The sequence below is a fragment of the Pleurodeles waltl genome, chromosome 3_2 (genome assembly GCF_031143425.1).
Source record: "Pleurodeles waltl isolate 20211129_DDA chromosome 3_2, aPleWal1.hap1.20221129, whole genome shotgun sequence".
Classification (NCBI taxonomy): Eukaryota; Metazoa; Chordata; class Amphibia; order Caudata; family Salamandridae; genus Pleurodeles; species Pleurodeles waltl.
This window is the reverse complement of record NC_090441.1, coordinates 157,893,677-157,910,260: the sequence shown is the minus strand read 5'-3', so window position 1 is coordinate 157,910,260 and position 16,584 is coordinate 157,893,677. Positions and strand designations below refer to the sequence as shown.

The 16,584-nt window shown below is 45.2% G+C and overlaps 1 protein-coding gene across 1 annotated transcript in view; it reads right to left on the bottom strand.

The window, feature by feature from the left end:
• XRCC5 (X-ray repair cross complementing 5) overlaps positions 1-16,584 on the bottom strand; it is a 490,394-nt gene that overhangs the window by 346,106 nt on the left and 127,704 nt on the right. The window contains exon 11 of the mRNA XM_069227051.1: positions 15,507-15,644. Coding sequence (XP_069083152.1) covers positions 15,507-15,644 — 138 coding nt within the window. The remainder of the gene's footprint in view (positions 1-15,506; positions 15,645-16,584) is intronic.

Below are 16,584 nucleotides of genomic sequence, written 5' to 3'. Positions count from 1 at the left end.
AAACTGCTTAATACGCCCCTCACGATGGGAGAGGGCTCCCTTGTTGAGGAGAGCATTTTTTTACTTTAAAAAATAAAGTCCCATTTGGCGATGTTTTTTTTTTTCCACAAAAAAAAGAAAAGTTTGACAGACAACTAACCCTGCTTTAGTAAAATATCTTTAGGTGCCTTTTTATTGTAAGGACATAATTAACATTAAACCTTTACATGCCCTACTTTTAAATATCATGCACTGCGCCTTTTGGGCAGTAGGGCCAGTTAAGATGATCCTATTAGTATTTAAAAGCAGGGTTTAGGCCTGTTAAAAGCAGTTAATTTGACAGGCCTAAAACTAAACAAACAGGCTACTACATTGGTAGGTCTGTAATCATGTTTGCATTGTCACTGTAGTAGGTGACACAATGGGTGCTGAAAATTACAGGCCCTGGGTACATCCTGTGCCATAGACTAGGAACTTATAGGTGTGTCAAATAGGAGTATTGCCAATTTCAGCTTATTTTAGGGGTTGGAGCAGATGCCTGGTTAGCACAGTACCAATGCAGGGAATTAAAAAACACAGCAGCATCAGTCAAAAAAGAGGTTGATCATGCAAAAAGAAGCCTTTTCTCACAGTCCCGGTTTGCCTTGGAGTGCAGTAAGAAGTAGTGGTTTTCCAGCCTCTCTGGTGTCTTCGAGGAGACGGGTGGAGTGAAAACCTACCTCATGGAGAAGGAGCGACTACGTCTGGGTTTGAAAGGACCACCCCAATCTAGCTCAGATCCATAAACAAGCATCAACTTAAAAAGCTACAGGTGCAGGAAATGGCATCATCAAAAAACAAGCCAAGAGAAAAAAAGTGAGCAGATTCTGAGTTTTTTTATCATAAGGCTATAAATGTTTGTTAAAAGCACGAAAGCCATCCCCAGTAGCCTGTCATCACCTACTTGAGACCTAGCCCTTGCAGCATCTGGCCAGATCAGGAAAAAACCTCTAATCTGGAGACAAGAATTTGGCAAATTAACCAAAAGAGTTACAATCAAGACAAGCAACAATGAGATTACAACAGTAGGATTCATTCGACAGCAGGCTCAGGGCTCAACCATACTTGGAGGAGCAGACTACAGAACACAGCTCCTAATAAAATAGACTAAAGCCTTTAGCATTAAGGCGGAAGCCTTAGAGAAAGCCAAAAAAAAGAAAAAGAAAATCAGATAAGGATGCTGCAACGCCCCTCAAAAAGTTGGCAGGGGATGACATTACGTTCTTAATAGCCAACTGGGTGATGGAAATGCTAGATTTGGATAGGGAAATCTATATGGACAAATAACACAATTAAGAGAAGCAGTCTTATAGTCTCAGATAGAAGGCGTAAGACCAATGGAAATATTCCATAACACAAACGATGTAATCTTCGCATGTCTACTGCTTGTACAGCCCATATTGCATTTCATATTTCATTTATCTGACAGCATATTTTTCAAAAATAAACACACAATGAATTTGATTTAGTTCGCAAACATATATTGATTAAGGCTTGTTTTAGTATGATTTGATAGTTCAGCAACTGTTTATATACATAATCCAAACAGTTAATTGTATATTGCCTTGTTTAAAATTCAAAACAATCACTACTTTTAAAACGAGAAGCAGAAACAGGTGAAGGTGTATGCTGATTATTGTTTTTGCTAACATTAAAAAAAGTTCCATCCTTTTCAAATAATCTGAAAGGAAAGCATTAGTCACCTTTTAAGCATCTGCTCGTAGCTTTAGGTGCTGTAGATTCACAACCTCTGCACACTCCTGCCATCTAGTGTTGGGCTTGGATGATGCAAATTGTTTTGTTTTTGAAGAAAAGCCTGAGTGACGAGGCGGACTGTAACTCCTTCCTTATCTGGCAATACGCATGGGCACTACTTCCAGTGTCAGATTGTTTTCTTCAAAGCTGGTGAGGGTAGGTATGGAGTTGTGATTGGTGAGAACATGGTGTCCATTCAGACGTTTTAAGACAGTAATAGGTGTAAATAATGAAAGAGGTCTGCAGCAAATGGCTGACACAAGGGAGGTGGGCGGTGCATGTAAATGTACAACACAACAGGCTGCAGATGCTTAGAGAGCAAGTTATATTTTCCATTCAGAGCATGTGTGGCTGTAGACAGACACGCTGTGCACGGACTGTAAAGCAGTGCTCTTCAAAAGTAGTGGCTAGTCAGCAGATAATGCAGATGTCTGGCCTAATGTTCTTTAAATTGTTTGGCACCCCTTGCCTGCCATTGCACTACAGTATCCACACAGTACTGTTTTGTAAAGGTATGTGGATTTGACTTAGTAGCAGCCTGACAAATGTCAGCTATGGGAATATTTCTTTAAAAAGCCATGGCTGCCCCCTTTTTCTTGGAAGAATGTGTTCTAAAAGAAATAGGGAGGTCTATTTGGCTTTTAGGTAGCATATTTGGACGCACTGGTCAATCCACCACCTAGATATGCAAGATTTTAATACTGGGGGACATTTGTGGGGATTCACTAATGCAACAAGAGCTGTTAGAGCCCTTTTAGCATCTAAATGTGTGAAAGGATCTTTCTGCTACCAAAACTTGTTTAAGGAAAAAGACCGGTAGGTCAGCTGTCTGGTTGAGATGGGAAGTGAGACAACCCTGGGAAGTAAGTTAGGGTTGTCCTTGGGACAAACCCGATCTGTAGGAAACCGTGACAAATGTTTTTGTAAGGTGAGAGACTGAAGCTTACTGATGTGCCTTAGAGATGTGATAGCTAAAAGGAAGGCTGCCTTTCAAGACCAGAACTGCAAAGAGGAAGAATGTAGTGGTTCAAATGGGGGACCCATGAGCCTTGTAAGGATTAGACTGTAGTTCTAGAAAAGAGCTGTTGGAACTCTGGACTGGATAATGCTTTAAAGGTCTTTCTTTAATGACTGGATTTCAAAAGATTGAGGCATGTTTCCTATTCCGCATGTGTGAAGCAATAACAGCAAGGAGCAGTCTTATGGAGGTATATAACAACTTCAATTTGTGTAGGTGAAGCAAGTAACAGTGTCTTGGTAAACTGGTTTTAGGGGATTGAGATGCTTGGAGGTGCAACAGTGAACAAACCTTTTCCATTTAGCTTTATAGCAGGCTCTAGTAGTAGGCCAGCGGGCTTCTTTTAAGATATCCATACATTCTTGAGGCAGACTTAGGCAATCAATGTCTAAGACCTTAGGTGCTAAATTGCTAGAATGAGTTGCCTGGGGCAAACAGTTCTATTTGAGTAAAACACCCAGTGTTCGAAGCACTGGTGTAGTACTTGGAGGTGGAGTGCCCTCTTGTGGACTTGATGTGACCTGCTGAGGAGGACTGCAAAGTTGATGTCCAACCTTGACAAGTACTCTCCCAGGAGGTGCATTCACTGGCCAAATGTTTGCACCAGTGCTGAAAGCTGCGGTGAATGAGGAGTGCTGCCCTGTTTCTACAAGTAATATATTAATTAATATTTAGCGGTCATGTTTTCTGTTTTTACCAGAACTAATTTCCCCTGAATATTCTGAAAGCTGGCTTTGATAATTAGGGGATGGATGTACTAAACACTGGTCACAAAATACTGGTCAGAATTCGTAACTAGTATTACGAATTGCACATTGCAATTGTACATTGCAACCCACTATGATTTGTTACCATCACAGGTTCGTGGCCTGCTGGGGTTGGTAGACCACCATGTCTACGATTGCTTTTTAAATAAAGTAATCATTCTTTAATTTAAACGCAGCGCAATTTCCTTAAGAGAAAACTGGATGTGTTTAAAAAGGAAAGTTTCTTTTTCTTCTGTTTATTTAAGAGGAAGTACCGGTTACAAGCTCCTTTGATGGTGTAAAGTTTTAATGTTTTGCAGTCGGATTTCAGCCTCAAAACATTGATACATACCGAATCAGGATTTGGAAGGCACGCTTACAGCACACCTCTTCCAAATACAAATCAGTATCCATTTCTAAACACATTTATTTAGAGATTAAGAAAAACTTTTCTGAATCCATAAATGTGTTTAGTACATATAAAAGAGTCTTAGCATTTGCAAACCCTCTGATTTACCAATTCAGAGGTTTGTGAATGCTAAAACTCTTTGCACATCTGGTAGTGTTGAGGATTCCCTGATGCTGGGGGGACCACAGGCCGGGAATTGTTATGTTGTGTAGATTCACACCTCAGCCAAAAAGGGATGAGTCTGCAGTAATGGCCAGGTGTGGAAGGGTGTGTATGAAGAGCCTGTCCTGCAGTAGATTCTTGCTGCTCCACTACTGCAGAGAGTGATGGGCATTAGTTCTTATCAACACTAGATGACACTGTGTCTGATCTCTGAGCACTCCTGCAACAGGCGCATGTGCAATCTGGCAAGTTGGACTACAGAGATGCAGGAATCCATTACTGCTAGGTAGTGCATCCCTATTTTGACTGAGAGGTGACAAAGGCTGCTGAAAGGCTAGCATTCTTTGACCGTTGGGGTATGTTTTTCTGGTAATGGCACTGAGAACCGATCCTATAAAGGGCCAAATCTGTAGGGGTTGGTGAAAAGAGTTGGTTGTGTTTATTGTAAGTCCTAAGCTGTGGAGCAAGGAGATTTCAGCTTGAGTGTCTCCTTGGCACTGCTGCCTGCCGAGGGTCTTTATCAGCCAATTGTCTAGTTAAGGGAAGACATGGGTGTCTCCCCTCCTGAGATAAGTGGTTACAACCACTAGACATTTTGTGAACACTCTTGGGGATAGGATAACCCTGAAAGGCAACACTTTGAGTTGGCAGTGTTGGCCACTTATCATGAAGCAAAGATAGCACCACTGAGCTGGGTGGATCGGTATGTGGAAGTAGGGGTCCTTCAGATCTAGTGCAGTTATGAAGTTTCCTTGTTGCAAGAGGGGGACGACATCCTGTAGTGTCGTCATATGAAAATGTTCTGACAGGATGTTTTTGTTGAGGATCCAGAGATTGAGGTTTAAACTGAGGAGGCAGTCTTTTTTCGTTTTAAAATTAGGAAGTATGGGGAGTAAATCCCTTTGCCTTGGTGTTATGATGGTGCCAGTTATATGGCCCCTTTGAGCAGGAGCACATGATGCACCCCCTCTTGTAGGAGGCAGAGATGTTCTGCACTTAGGGTGTGTACACAGGGTGGAAAGTTTGCAGGGGTTGAAACAAGTTGTAGGCAATACCCATGGGGTGGGTGGGTGTGGGGTGTGTGTGTGTGTGTTGGGGATTGTGGAAAGTTAATGTTTAGACGTGAAGGCTCCCTTATTGAGAGTACCTCTACCCCTGCCCTTGTTAGAGTTGTTACCCCGGTAGAACCCTCATATGTAACACCTGCCCTTTTGCTGGAGTCTTTGATTTGACAGGGGCTGTGTGGGAGAAGTGGCCTTTGCTCCCACTGTCTATTATTGTTTATGAATGGAGCCCCTGGTGGATGGAATCTAGAGGGCATCCATCAACTTGGCTATCCGTGTTTCTTTCTTATTTGCTTTTCTAGCATCACACTCACCTGGGGGCTGAAGAGATGTTCAACATCCAATGGTACATTAATGAGGTGTTGCTGAACCTCAGACTTAATGTCTGAGAATCATGACAAGGAGTAATGATGGAGTATTATGGGGGTGTTTACTCATCAGGCTGCTATCTCTCCAGCATCCAGGACACTTCATAAGGGGACACTAGAGATGGTTCTTCCTTTCAATACAATTTCCTTCCCTTTATGTCTGAACAGCTCAGGGAGGTGTGACAGGCCCTCTATTTCCTCCCACTTTGCCCTACTGCACAGTGAGAGGAGGCTTACAAATTTGGACTATGCCAATGGGTGGCTGTCCCTACTACCACCGTTTTACAAGAGGCATCTATCCTCTTACTCTCTTTGTCAGGCGTGGGCAGTGCCTGTACCCTGGAAAGCAGCCTGTTTATAGGTGGGATGGACTACAAGGGTGTCTTGGGGAATGTTTCCCTTGGTGTAAGTGGGGTCCGAGGAAGAAGGTTTAAACTTTTTTTCCAGTTTGGGAGTAACCAACCCAGGTTTAACATCCTCCTTAAAAGGGGTTGATAGCCGATTTAAGCATATATTTTAACATGGGCAGGAACTGCACAGAGCATACCGACTTAGTCCGCGTCTCGACGAGGAAGTTGTCTTCCTTGGGTATGGCATGCATATCTACTTTGTGATATAATGCTGACCTGGGTTTAGTTCTATGCCCACCACAATTCCACTCAATCACGGTGTGCGTGGAGTTCTGTGGTGTCATCTTTTCATGCTGCTCTTTGGATAACCTCATGGAATGCTACAATGTCATCCATGGGAGAAGCCCTGAAGGGAATCGCTTCTAGGTCTGGATACCCTGGGGTGTCCACGTCATAATTGTCCTATCGGTCCTTTGTGGGACGTGGGCAGAAAGGAGTTTCGCAGTCTTCTGAGGGACCACAGAAGCTGGGGCTAGCGGTGTCTGAAAAGGACCGTGGAGACTCCAGGGGGTAATTCTGGTGGAGGTGGCTGCAGAGTAGGTGGCAGTGGAGGAAGAGGATAAGTATGAGGGCTGGTGGCTGTGTCCTTAAGTCTTTTAGGAGGTGCTGTAGGGCCCAAGGGAATGTTCAGCACAGGCTCATTCTGGAATGCCAGCCCTCTTTCCCTGGCCTAAGGCTCATGATATGCAGGTGAAAGGCGAGGCTATCTTAGCAACTTAGTTTAGTTAGAGCCAAGAAGGGAGGGGTTGGAAAATATATGCTGGGGAAATCTAAAATACTGTTATAATGGTGCAATTATTTCTGCTTTATTAGTTGTTATTGTTGCCAATATTGTTTGTTTTTTATTCATAACTATACAAAGCGTTTGATTCTGTGGAATGGGGTTACCTCTTTGCAGTACTCCACTGCATGGGGTTCCCCACACACTTGCCTGTACACCACCATACAGGCCACGTCCCAGTCACTACACCAGAAACCAGAGCTGCTTTGGAAAGGGATTTGGGTGACACTATTACCTCTAAGGAATGGTCCTATTGTTATGCGCAGACTGGGGCTCTCACCCCAAATGGCCGTCTGTGCCTAATTTATTTTAAGATCCTCTGCTGTGTTTATCGCAAACTGCTCCAGTTATATATGTGGGGACTACGCTCTCACTGTGTTTGCAGCAGCATCTCAGGGGCTGACTTTATTCACAGTGCTTGGTGCTGCCCTCAACCCCCCCCTCCCCACTCCCAGCCCCCGTGGCTGCACACTGGTCTTAAGTGTTTCAGGTCTTATCCGAAATGACTGATATGTTCCGATCACCATAATCTAAAACGGCCCTACTGGGTTGCGCTCAAAACATAACACAGGAAGGGCGTAAATGGACAAGTCACTTACCTTTGGTGATGCCTTATCTGGTAGAGACTATATATAGTTGCAGATTACTTACCTTAGAATTCCCCCCAGGTGTCAGTCTGAATCCTGCGATTTTACTCGAGCAGTACCACTGTCTGCCGTTAAGTGGTGTTGATCGGCTCTGCGTCTGTCGTCGGTGTCATCTGCACCGGATATGACGCCAGGGATTCTATATAGTTGCCACCCCAGCGTGCTGACATTCTTAAGAGTAGCTTCAGCGCAAACCCATAGTCACTTTTTGGCTGGTCTCTTTTCAATGTTTGTCAAAGCTTTTTGAGCGTTTCTACTCCTGGTGCATCGAGAGATGTCCCTCAGGATTCTGCCAATGGGTGATGTCCGTGACTGATCTGTACCTCGTGTGCCTCTGGTGTCTAGAGCTCGATCACCACCCGAAGTCATGCTCCGAGTGCTGGGCCATGAATTCTAATGCTTTGAGGGAGAGGCCCCTAGAGCGGATTGCTGCCCAGCGCTCGGCTCCGTGTAAGTCACGATCTTGGTCAAGAGGAAGGTCTCTGTCGTGTAGCCACCCCATCTTCTTTGTCCAACTCCAAGTCCTTGGGTCGTTCAGGTAAGTCGAGGCATAAGAAGAAGTCCAAGAAGGCTAAACGTTCGACTTCACTTCATCCGTCAGCCGACGAGACGAGGGAGCAGACGTTGTAGGAAGTTGGCTCTGTATGCACTATTTCAAAGTAAGGAATAGTATGCACAGAGTCCAAGGGTTCCCCTTAGAGGTACGATAGTGGCAAAAGAGATAATACTAATGCTAATTTTGTGGTAGTGTGGTCGAGCAGTAGGCTTATCAAAGGAGTAGTGTTAAGCATTTGTTGTACATAAACACAGGCAATAAATGAGGAACACACACTCAGAGACAATTCCAGGCCAATAGGTTTTGTTATAGAAAAATATATTTTCTTAGTTTATTTTAAGAACCACAGGTTCAAATTCTACATGTAATATCTCATTTGAAAGGTATTGCAGGTAAGTACTTTAGGAACTTTGAATAATCACAATAGCATATATACTTTTTACATAAAACACATATAGCTATTTTAAAAGTGGACACAGTGCAATTTTCACAGTTCCTGGGGGAGGTAAAGTAATGTTAGTTCTTGCAGATAAGTAAACCACCTACGGGGTTCAAATTGGGGTCCAAGGTAGCCCACCGTTGGGGGTTCAGAGCAACCCCAAAGTTACCACACCAGCAGCTCAGGGGCGGTCAGGTGAAGAGTTCAAAGTGGTGCCCAAAACGTATAGGCTTCAATGGAGAAGGCGGTGCCCCGGTTCCAGTCTGCCAGCAGGTAAGTACCCGCGTCTTCGGAGGGCAGACCAGGGGGGTTTTGTAGGGCACCGGGGGGGACACAAGTCAGCACAAAAAGTACACCCTCAGCGGCACTGGGGCAGCCGCGTGCAGTGTGCAAACACGCGTCGGGTTTTCAATAGGTTTCAATGAGAGACCAAGGGGTCTCTTCAGAGATGCAGGCAGGCAAGGGGGGGTGGGGGCTCCTCGGGGTAGCCACCACCTGGGCAAGGGAGAGGGCCTCCTGGGGGTCACTCCTGCACTGGAGTTCCGATCCTTCAGGTCCTGGGGGCTGCGGGTGCAGGGTCTTTTCCAGGCGTCGGGATTTTAGAGTCAGGCAGTCGCGGTCAGGGGGAGCCTCGGGATTGCCTCTGCAGGCATCGCTGTGGGGGCTCAGGGGGGACAACTCTGGTTACTCACAGTCTCTGAGTCGCCAGGGGGTCCTCTCTGTAGCGTTGTTTCTCCACCAGTCGAGTCGGGGTCGCAGGGTGCAGTGTTGCAAGTCTCACGCTTCTTGTGGGGATTGCAGGGGTCTTTAAATCTGCTCCTCTGGAAACAAAGTTGCAGTCTTTGTTGAACAGGGCCGCTGTTCTCGGGAGTTTCTTGGTCTTTTGGAAGCAGGGCAGTCCTCTGAGGATTCAGAGGTCGCTGGTCCTGGGGAAAGCGTCGCTGGAGCAGTTTTCTTCTGAAGGAGGAAGACAGGCCGGTAGGGCTGGGGCCAAAGCAGTTGGTGTCTCCGTCTTCTCTGCAGGGGTTTTTCAGCTCAGCAGTCCTCTTCTTCGTAAGTTGCAGGAATTTGATTTCCTAGGTTCAGGGGAGCCCCTAAATACAAGATTTAGGGGGGTGTTTAGGTCAGGGAGGGCAGTAGCCAATGGCTACTAGCCCTGAGGGTGGCTACACCCTCTTTGTGCCTCCTCCCAAGGGGAGGGGGTCACATTCCTATCCCTATTGGGGGGATCCTCCATCTGCAAGATGGAGGATTCCTAAAAGTCAGAGTCACTTCAGCTCAGGTTGCCTTAGGGGCTGTCCTGACTGGCCAGTGACTCCTCCTTGTTTTTCTCATTATCTCCTCCGGCCTTGCCGCCAAAAGTGGGGCCGTGGCCGGAGGGGGCGGGCAACTCCACTAGCTGGAATGCCCTGTGGCGCTGGAACAACTAGCTGGAATGCTCTGTGGCGCTGGAACAAAGGGGGTGAGCCTTTGAGGCTCACCGCCAGGTGTTACAGCTCCTGCAAGGGGGAGGTGATAGCATCTCCACCCAGTGCAGGCTTTGTTACTAGCCACAGAGTGACAAAGGCACTCTCCCCATGTGGCCAGCAACATGTCTCGAGTGTAATCAGAAACAAATGGCAACTCATTAGTTGAAATCAATGCACATTCTAATTGTGTAAGAAGAAACTTATGGGTGCTCATACACTGAAACACATAGTTGCCCTGATGTGTAAAGCCGGGTTTATAAATAAACCCGTTCTAATACTACAAAAACAAACCAGTGGGGCACACCAAACAAAACAATATCTCTACTTAAGAGATAATCAAATATGTTAAAAAGACCAAATAACGTATCGCAATAAATTCCCCTAGAGTGCTTGTTTGATCCTCTCTCTTCCTCGAATGAAATCAACGATCATAAATCTGACCAGAAAATACTGTACAAATATACAACTAACCAAAAGAAGAATATGTCCGTGCAAGTAGAAATTTTAATACAAAGAGAATAAATAAATTTTCTTATATACATAAACAAATACATATATATACAAAACATAAAGAAAACAAATGAATAGCCATCAGCACTCTAGGGGAATTTATTGTGATACGTTATTTGGTCTTTTTAAGATATTTGATTATCTCTTAAGTAGAGATATTGTTTTGTTTGGTGTGCCCTACATGTCTTGAGTGTTGCAGGCTGCCAAAACCAGTCAGCCTACACAGGTAGTTGGTTAAGGTTTCAGGGGGTACCTCTAAGGTGCCCTCTGGGGTGTATTTCACAATAAAATGTACACTGGCATCAGTGTGCATTTATTGTGCTGAGAAGTTTGATACCAAACTTCCCAATTTTCAGTGCAGCCATTATGGTGCTGTGGAGTTCGTGTTTGACAGACTCCCACACCATATACTCTTATGGCTACCCTGCACTTACAATGTCTAAGGTTTGGCTTAGACACTGTAGGGGCACAGTGCTCATGCACTGGTGCCCTCACCTATGGTATAGTGCACCCTGCCTTAGGGCTGTAAGGCCTGCTAGAGGGGTGACTTATCTATACTGCATAGGCAGTGTGAGGTTGGCATGGCACCCTGAGGGGAGTGCCATGTCGACTTACTCGTTTTGTCCTCACCAGCACACACAAGCTGGCAAGCAGTGTGTCTGTGCTGAGTGAGGGGTCCCCAGGGTGGCATAAGATATGCTGCAGCCCTTAGAGACCTTCCCTGGCATCAGGGCCCTTGGTACCAGGGGTACCAGTTACAAGGGACTTACCTGGATGCCAGGGTGTGCCAATTGTGTGAACAAAAGTACAGGTTAGGGAAATAACACTGGTGCTGGGGCCTGGTTAGCAGGCCTCAGCACACTTTCAATTCAAAACATTGCATCAACAAAGGCAAAAAGTCAGGGGGTAACCATGCCAAGGAGGCATTTGCTTACAGACGTGTTGTCGATCGAGGTCTCATCTGCGGAGCCTGCGTCTGGGCCGACTTCACATCTTCTGGAGATTCCGGGAGCTGGCCTGCGGTCTAGGAAGGGGCCCCTTCGGCTTCCACGCCGGCGGCTTCAGACTCCGGTCCAAGGGGCACCAAGGGATCCATTCATGGATCCGAATCGGCGCTGGTCGGACAACTTCGGCCTTCCGCCCTGGGCAGCGCCACCCCCATCCTCCTTGCCGACTCCGACATGGATGGGATGGGAGTTGTACAGGCCTTGGACCCTATGTCAGATCCTGAGCCTTATTATTATGGGCTAGGTTACAGTGAGAAAGGGGGTTGCTGGACTCTTTAGAATACCAGCTCCAAGACCCCATGGACCTAGGTGAATCAAGTGAACTAAATACCTCCCCAAATACTGGCATGCTCTTTTCCCTTTCCGTGGCTATGGAAGTGGGAGCTTCATAGTCAATGGTGGCGCGGAGAGCAGCTGAGGTTCAGGACCTTGAGCTGCCTTCGGTGGCAGTCAGGGCTAACCTCCTGACAGAGGTGGTTCAGCCTGGGGCTTCATCCTCTGAACAATTGCTCCCCTTTATTGAAGCCCTTACGGATATCCTTTTGGGTACTTGGCCCAAACCAAGCACAGGGGCTCCTGTGAACAGGACTGCTGCCCACCGCCATCGCCCTGTACTGGGTGACTCAGGTTTCCTGACACAACAGCCCACCCCTGACAGCTTGGTTATCCAAGCCTCCACTTCCCAGAGCACGTGCCCTTCTGCACCCCCGGATAGGAATCCAAGAGGCTGGACACACTTGGGAAGAAGATGTTCTCTGCAGCCAGCATGGCATTGCAGTCCGTGACCACCGCATGCCTTTTGGGCCGTTATTCCCACACGCTATGGGATACGATTGTGCTGCCACAGGTCCTGGAGGAGGCTCGACCTGTCCTTTTCTAAGCAGTTGCTGATGGGAGGGACGCAGCAAAATTCACAATCCATTGTGGACTGGACACGACCGACTCACTGGGAAGAGCGGTTACTTCGACAGTGGTCTTGAGGCGCCACACCTGGTTGAGGATGTCTGGCTTTTTGGGGGATGTCCAAGCTAACTTTATGGACATGCCCTTTGATGGCACCCTTCTCTTCGGAGAGAAAGCAGACTCGGCATTCAAGAGCTTCAAGGATTCTCTTGCTATGGCCAGGACTTTAGGCCTCGCGGCGGACCCTCGGCTCCTGCAGCCTGCTTTTCACCCCTTGGATTTCTGATGTCACTCTCTGCTCAGCTTGACCCAGCAACAGTATCACTCAGGCATTATAAGGTGTGCTATGGAGCGAAGCATTGTACCGGGAATTGTTTATGGCACTGTTGTATCTAGTATGTTGTTTTCTTAAGACATTGTGCATACCCTATTGTGTTTCAATAAATAAATAAGGTATCTAGATTTGACTTTTGCAACCCACAAAGCTCTGCCGAATCCACAATAGCAAGGACTATATCTTTTCAGATCTTGAAAAGGTGAACAATATGTACAATTCCAATATAATACTCATTTGATTAACCACACATTCAAAGTATTCATCAGAACGTCTGTCTTCCCCACAGCAAATGAGATGAGAAACATGCCTTGAAACTGCGAACTCCACAAACACAGTCCAATTCAGAACAGTACTCTAGTAACCTTTACTGTGACGTTGCTATCCTTGGTACCCTGGAAATAGGTGTGCTCTTATGCTCGATTTTCTCATTTGGTGCTAAACAAAGCAATTAAAGGTTTATGATTTGTATTTAAAGTGATTTATAGCCTCCCAAATATGGTCAATAGTGGAGTACACCCACAAACACGCTACAGCATTGTGGTCCATCATCAGCAACTCTATGGGCTCTTAACCCACAGTTACTACATCTACTAAAACCACCATGCCTTACCTGCATCAGAACCACACCCAATCAATATGACTGGTATCTGTCAATACAAGACGTCAATCAAGCATGTCAAAAGTCTTCAAAGGTGCGGAATTCACAATATCAGACTTCGCCTATTAAAACGTGTTCTTGAGCTTCTCACTTCCCGCAAACTTCACATTCTACTTCAACAGAACATGTAATAGATAAAAGTCTTCTCTGCAAATTGCACAACCAACCTGGTGTGAAACTCAGTTATGTATGGATGTATGTATGTATATGGTATTTCGGCAGCAAAACCTTGGACAAAAGGTAATAAAGGGCTGCACAGGGTCAAGGATAAGCATAAAGGCAACAAGTGGCAGGAGAGGTGGCTGAATTCTGGATGATTAATGCATTGTGATGTAGTGTCTCAAGAGAGAGGCGAGTCTCAACTCTTTCGTAAATTGGAGCACCATTGGAGCAGCCCTGATGATTACGCAATGTTGTTCCAGATCTAGTTAAACCAAGAACGGACCTCATCTGCTCCAGAAGGATCTTGTTTCACCACCTTAAGCAAAAACTTCTGATGATGAAACCAGCCCTACCCGACTCTCAGTTTTGTCTGTAATACTTTCCTCACATATCTTCTCCAAATCCTTCTCAGCCCCATTCCTGACTGCCTCAGGTACTTCCGCACCCAGTTTTTGAATATCTCAGGAAATGTGTCTTACCAATTAGCCATACTGGCTCTAACCACTTCACGCTCACACAGCATTTATCTAGGTAACTGGGATTCAGCAATTATGTTCAAAAGTCGTTACAGACAACAATGCAGTGGACATGAACCATACTTCACCATGTGCACAGTCTCACTCATCCTGCTGGCCTTGCCGCACTCCAACAAATACACCACGTTGTAGAGAGGGCTAACATCTGCCATCATTCTCAACACTACACCACTGCATGCATTACATATACCTCTTTCTCATCACCGGCTTCCACCCCCGAGTCTCTCCCACAGTCAACAGTCACAGGCCTGTCTGCTTGAGCACTTTACACATTCTTGTAAGATGCTGCATTTTGTATTTTTCCACAGTTTGGGAACGTCCGGACAACTTTCAGCACTAGGCATGTGGAACCTACTTCTAAACCTATAACAATCACCTGTCTGCCCCTCTACTCACTCCTTCCTCATTGCTTTGTTTTGCTGTATTCCACAATACTGTACCCTGTGCCCCTCACACGCAAACTCTTGTAACTGTGATCACTTCACAGAAATAGATCTATATCCATTTTTCTGCAAATGAACACTCTAAAAAAGGTGCATCCATTTATCAATTCTGAATGGCATATCCCTTTTACATATTTTCAAGTTCAATCAAAACTAAACTACACTACTGGAAAGCCATTTTTCTAAAAGGTCGTCAAACCTTCCATGTTATTTCTAAAGCTTGCTCTGCTATAGGATCTTCTGTGGATAGATGTTTCTCCTAAAACTTCTTGCTATTGGGTTTTAACTGGTCCCTGATCACTTGCTGAAAATCTCACTAACCACATGTTAATTCAATGCCCACTGGGCTACATATACAGCTCCACTCTCTTGCCTAGTGTCTATATCCTTTTTAAAAAATGGCAGCATGCTGTTCTAATATAACAGTTTTCTTGGGACTGAATCGCTTTTCAAGCATTTTAACTGAACTGGAATATTTGTTACTCTCAACATTTTCGCCTGCCTCCTCTCTGTGTGACAAGTGTTCGACTACCCTCCCCTCAGACATATGCTGTCTTTCAGGTTATAGAACTGCCCTTATTCTGAACTGCAACTACATTGAAATAAAGAACAAACCCCTGTGGTAACCTATAAACAACCACTTGTCATTACTGTAAATACGTCTATCTTATCAGGCATCTGTTTAGGCAAGAAACATTCTCCAGGTTCTCCAGACAAGCAGCAACAGCCAACCAAACACAGAACACACATAAAATGCTTTTTCCAACAGAACTTCTATTATATTGACCTCAGATACACATACTGTAAAAGGCATAACTAAACCCCACATGACTTGCAAGTATGTCCTTTTAGTTTGGCATGAAATAATTGTTCCAAACAAATTAATATTGGCCTTCCATACAAGTACCTGCTGCAGTAACTGAGGTTCACTAGGAAGTTGTTAGGCTTACAATTTAAAAATGATTACTATGCATTTCCATCCATATATGGAAATAATTTTGATTTTGAATAACAGGAAATGATCAAGAAATAGTGTGTAGTTATTTTGCATTGTAATTCAGTTGCAAGTCATAAATTAAGGGCTAAATTAAAAGTGTTCAACTATTACCTCATACTTCTCTTTGATGTGTGGAAAGGCTACGCCAACCTGCGGGTTGGACCTTCGGTCGTAAGCATATCGCACAATTGCCACCATGCCGGTCTGGTCCAGGGCCTGGATCAATGCAGATAGAGCCACCGCAGCAGCCTGAGGAAATAAAAGTGAAGAATATTTACATGTGTATGTAGTTATCCAAGGGATCAGACGATCACCTACAGCTAGATTGTACACATAATGCACTTGTGATGGGGCATCACTGGGAAGCTACATTACATGAGTGTGTCCCTTTCTCCTTACTGCATGTATACGAGTGAACTATTAATGAGTGTGACACTGGTTGGCACTCTTAAGTAATCCATGAAGCAGATACATTGCTGGCCAACATACGTAAGCAGCACATAATGAAACAGAGAAGCTGTGCCAGAGCTTTTAGCTTACTCACCACATCTGTTGTGCTGGAGTCCAGCACCAAAGTAAATATTGGAACACAATATTGTGTCGGCCTCTGTATGTTAGCCATTATGTGTTATCTCAGTCACCTACACTGACCGGTTTATACAGACCCTACACAATGGCGCCATTTAGAAATTAAAATCCTACTGGTGCATGTCGGAGTTTAATTAGGTTGATTCTGGTTCAAGAACCTCAGCTTTGGGTTCAGAATTAGCAAGTTGATTAAAACGTCAAAATAAAAATAAATACATAAAACTGCGAAACAAGGAAAGGAATACAGTTGATAATACACTATCGCTGAGGGTCCATGGCCTACGAAGATCAAGGACATGCTCCAGGATGCATGGGTACATTTTGAATTTACGCGTGAAGCAGTGAGCTTCACCTGATCAGGAAACGAGATGTGGTCTTTCATCAACTTGTGCATGTATGTAATTCTTGTAATGCTTCAGGCAGGTAGGGCTCGGATGTCACCAGCAAAGTGAAGGGCGCAGAGCAGGCCAATGAACAAGGTATTTAAGTGCAGCTCTAAGGTGCTTTGGTTTCAGGCATATGGGATATTTCTCAAAGTTTGCCACATGGTGGAGAATCAAAAGGAGGGGCAAGCCTGGACAGTGGAATGAGCTCCTCCGAA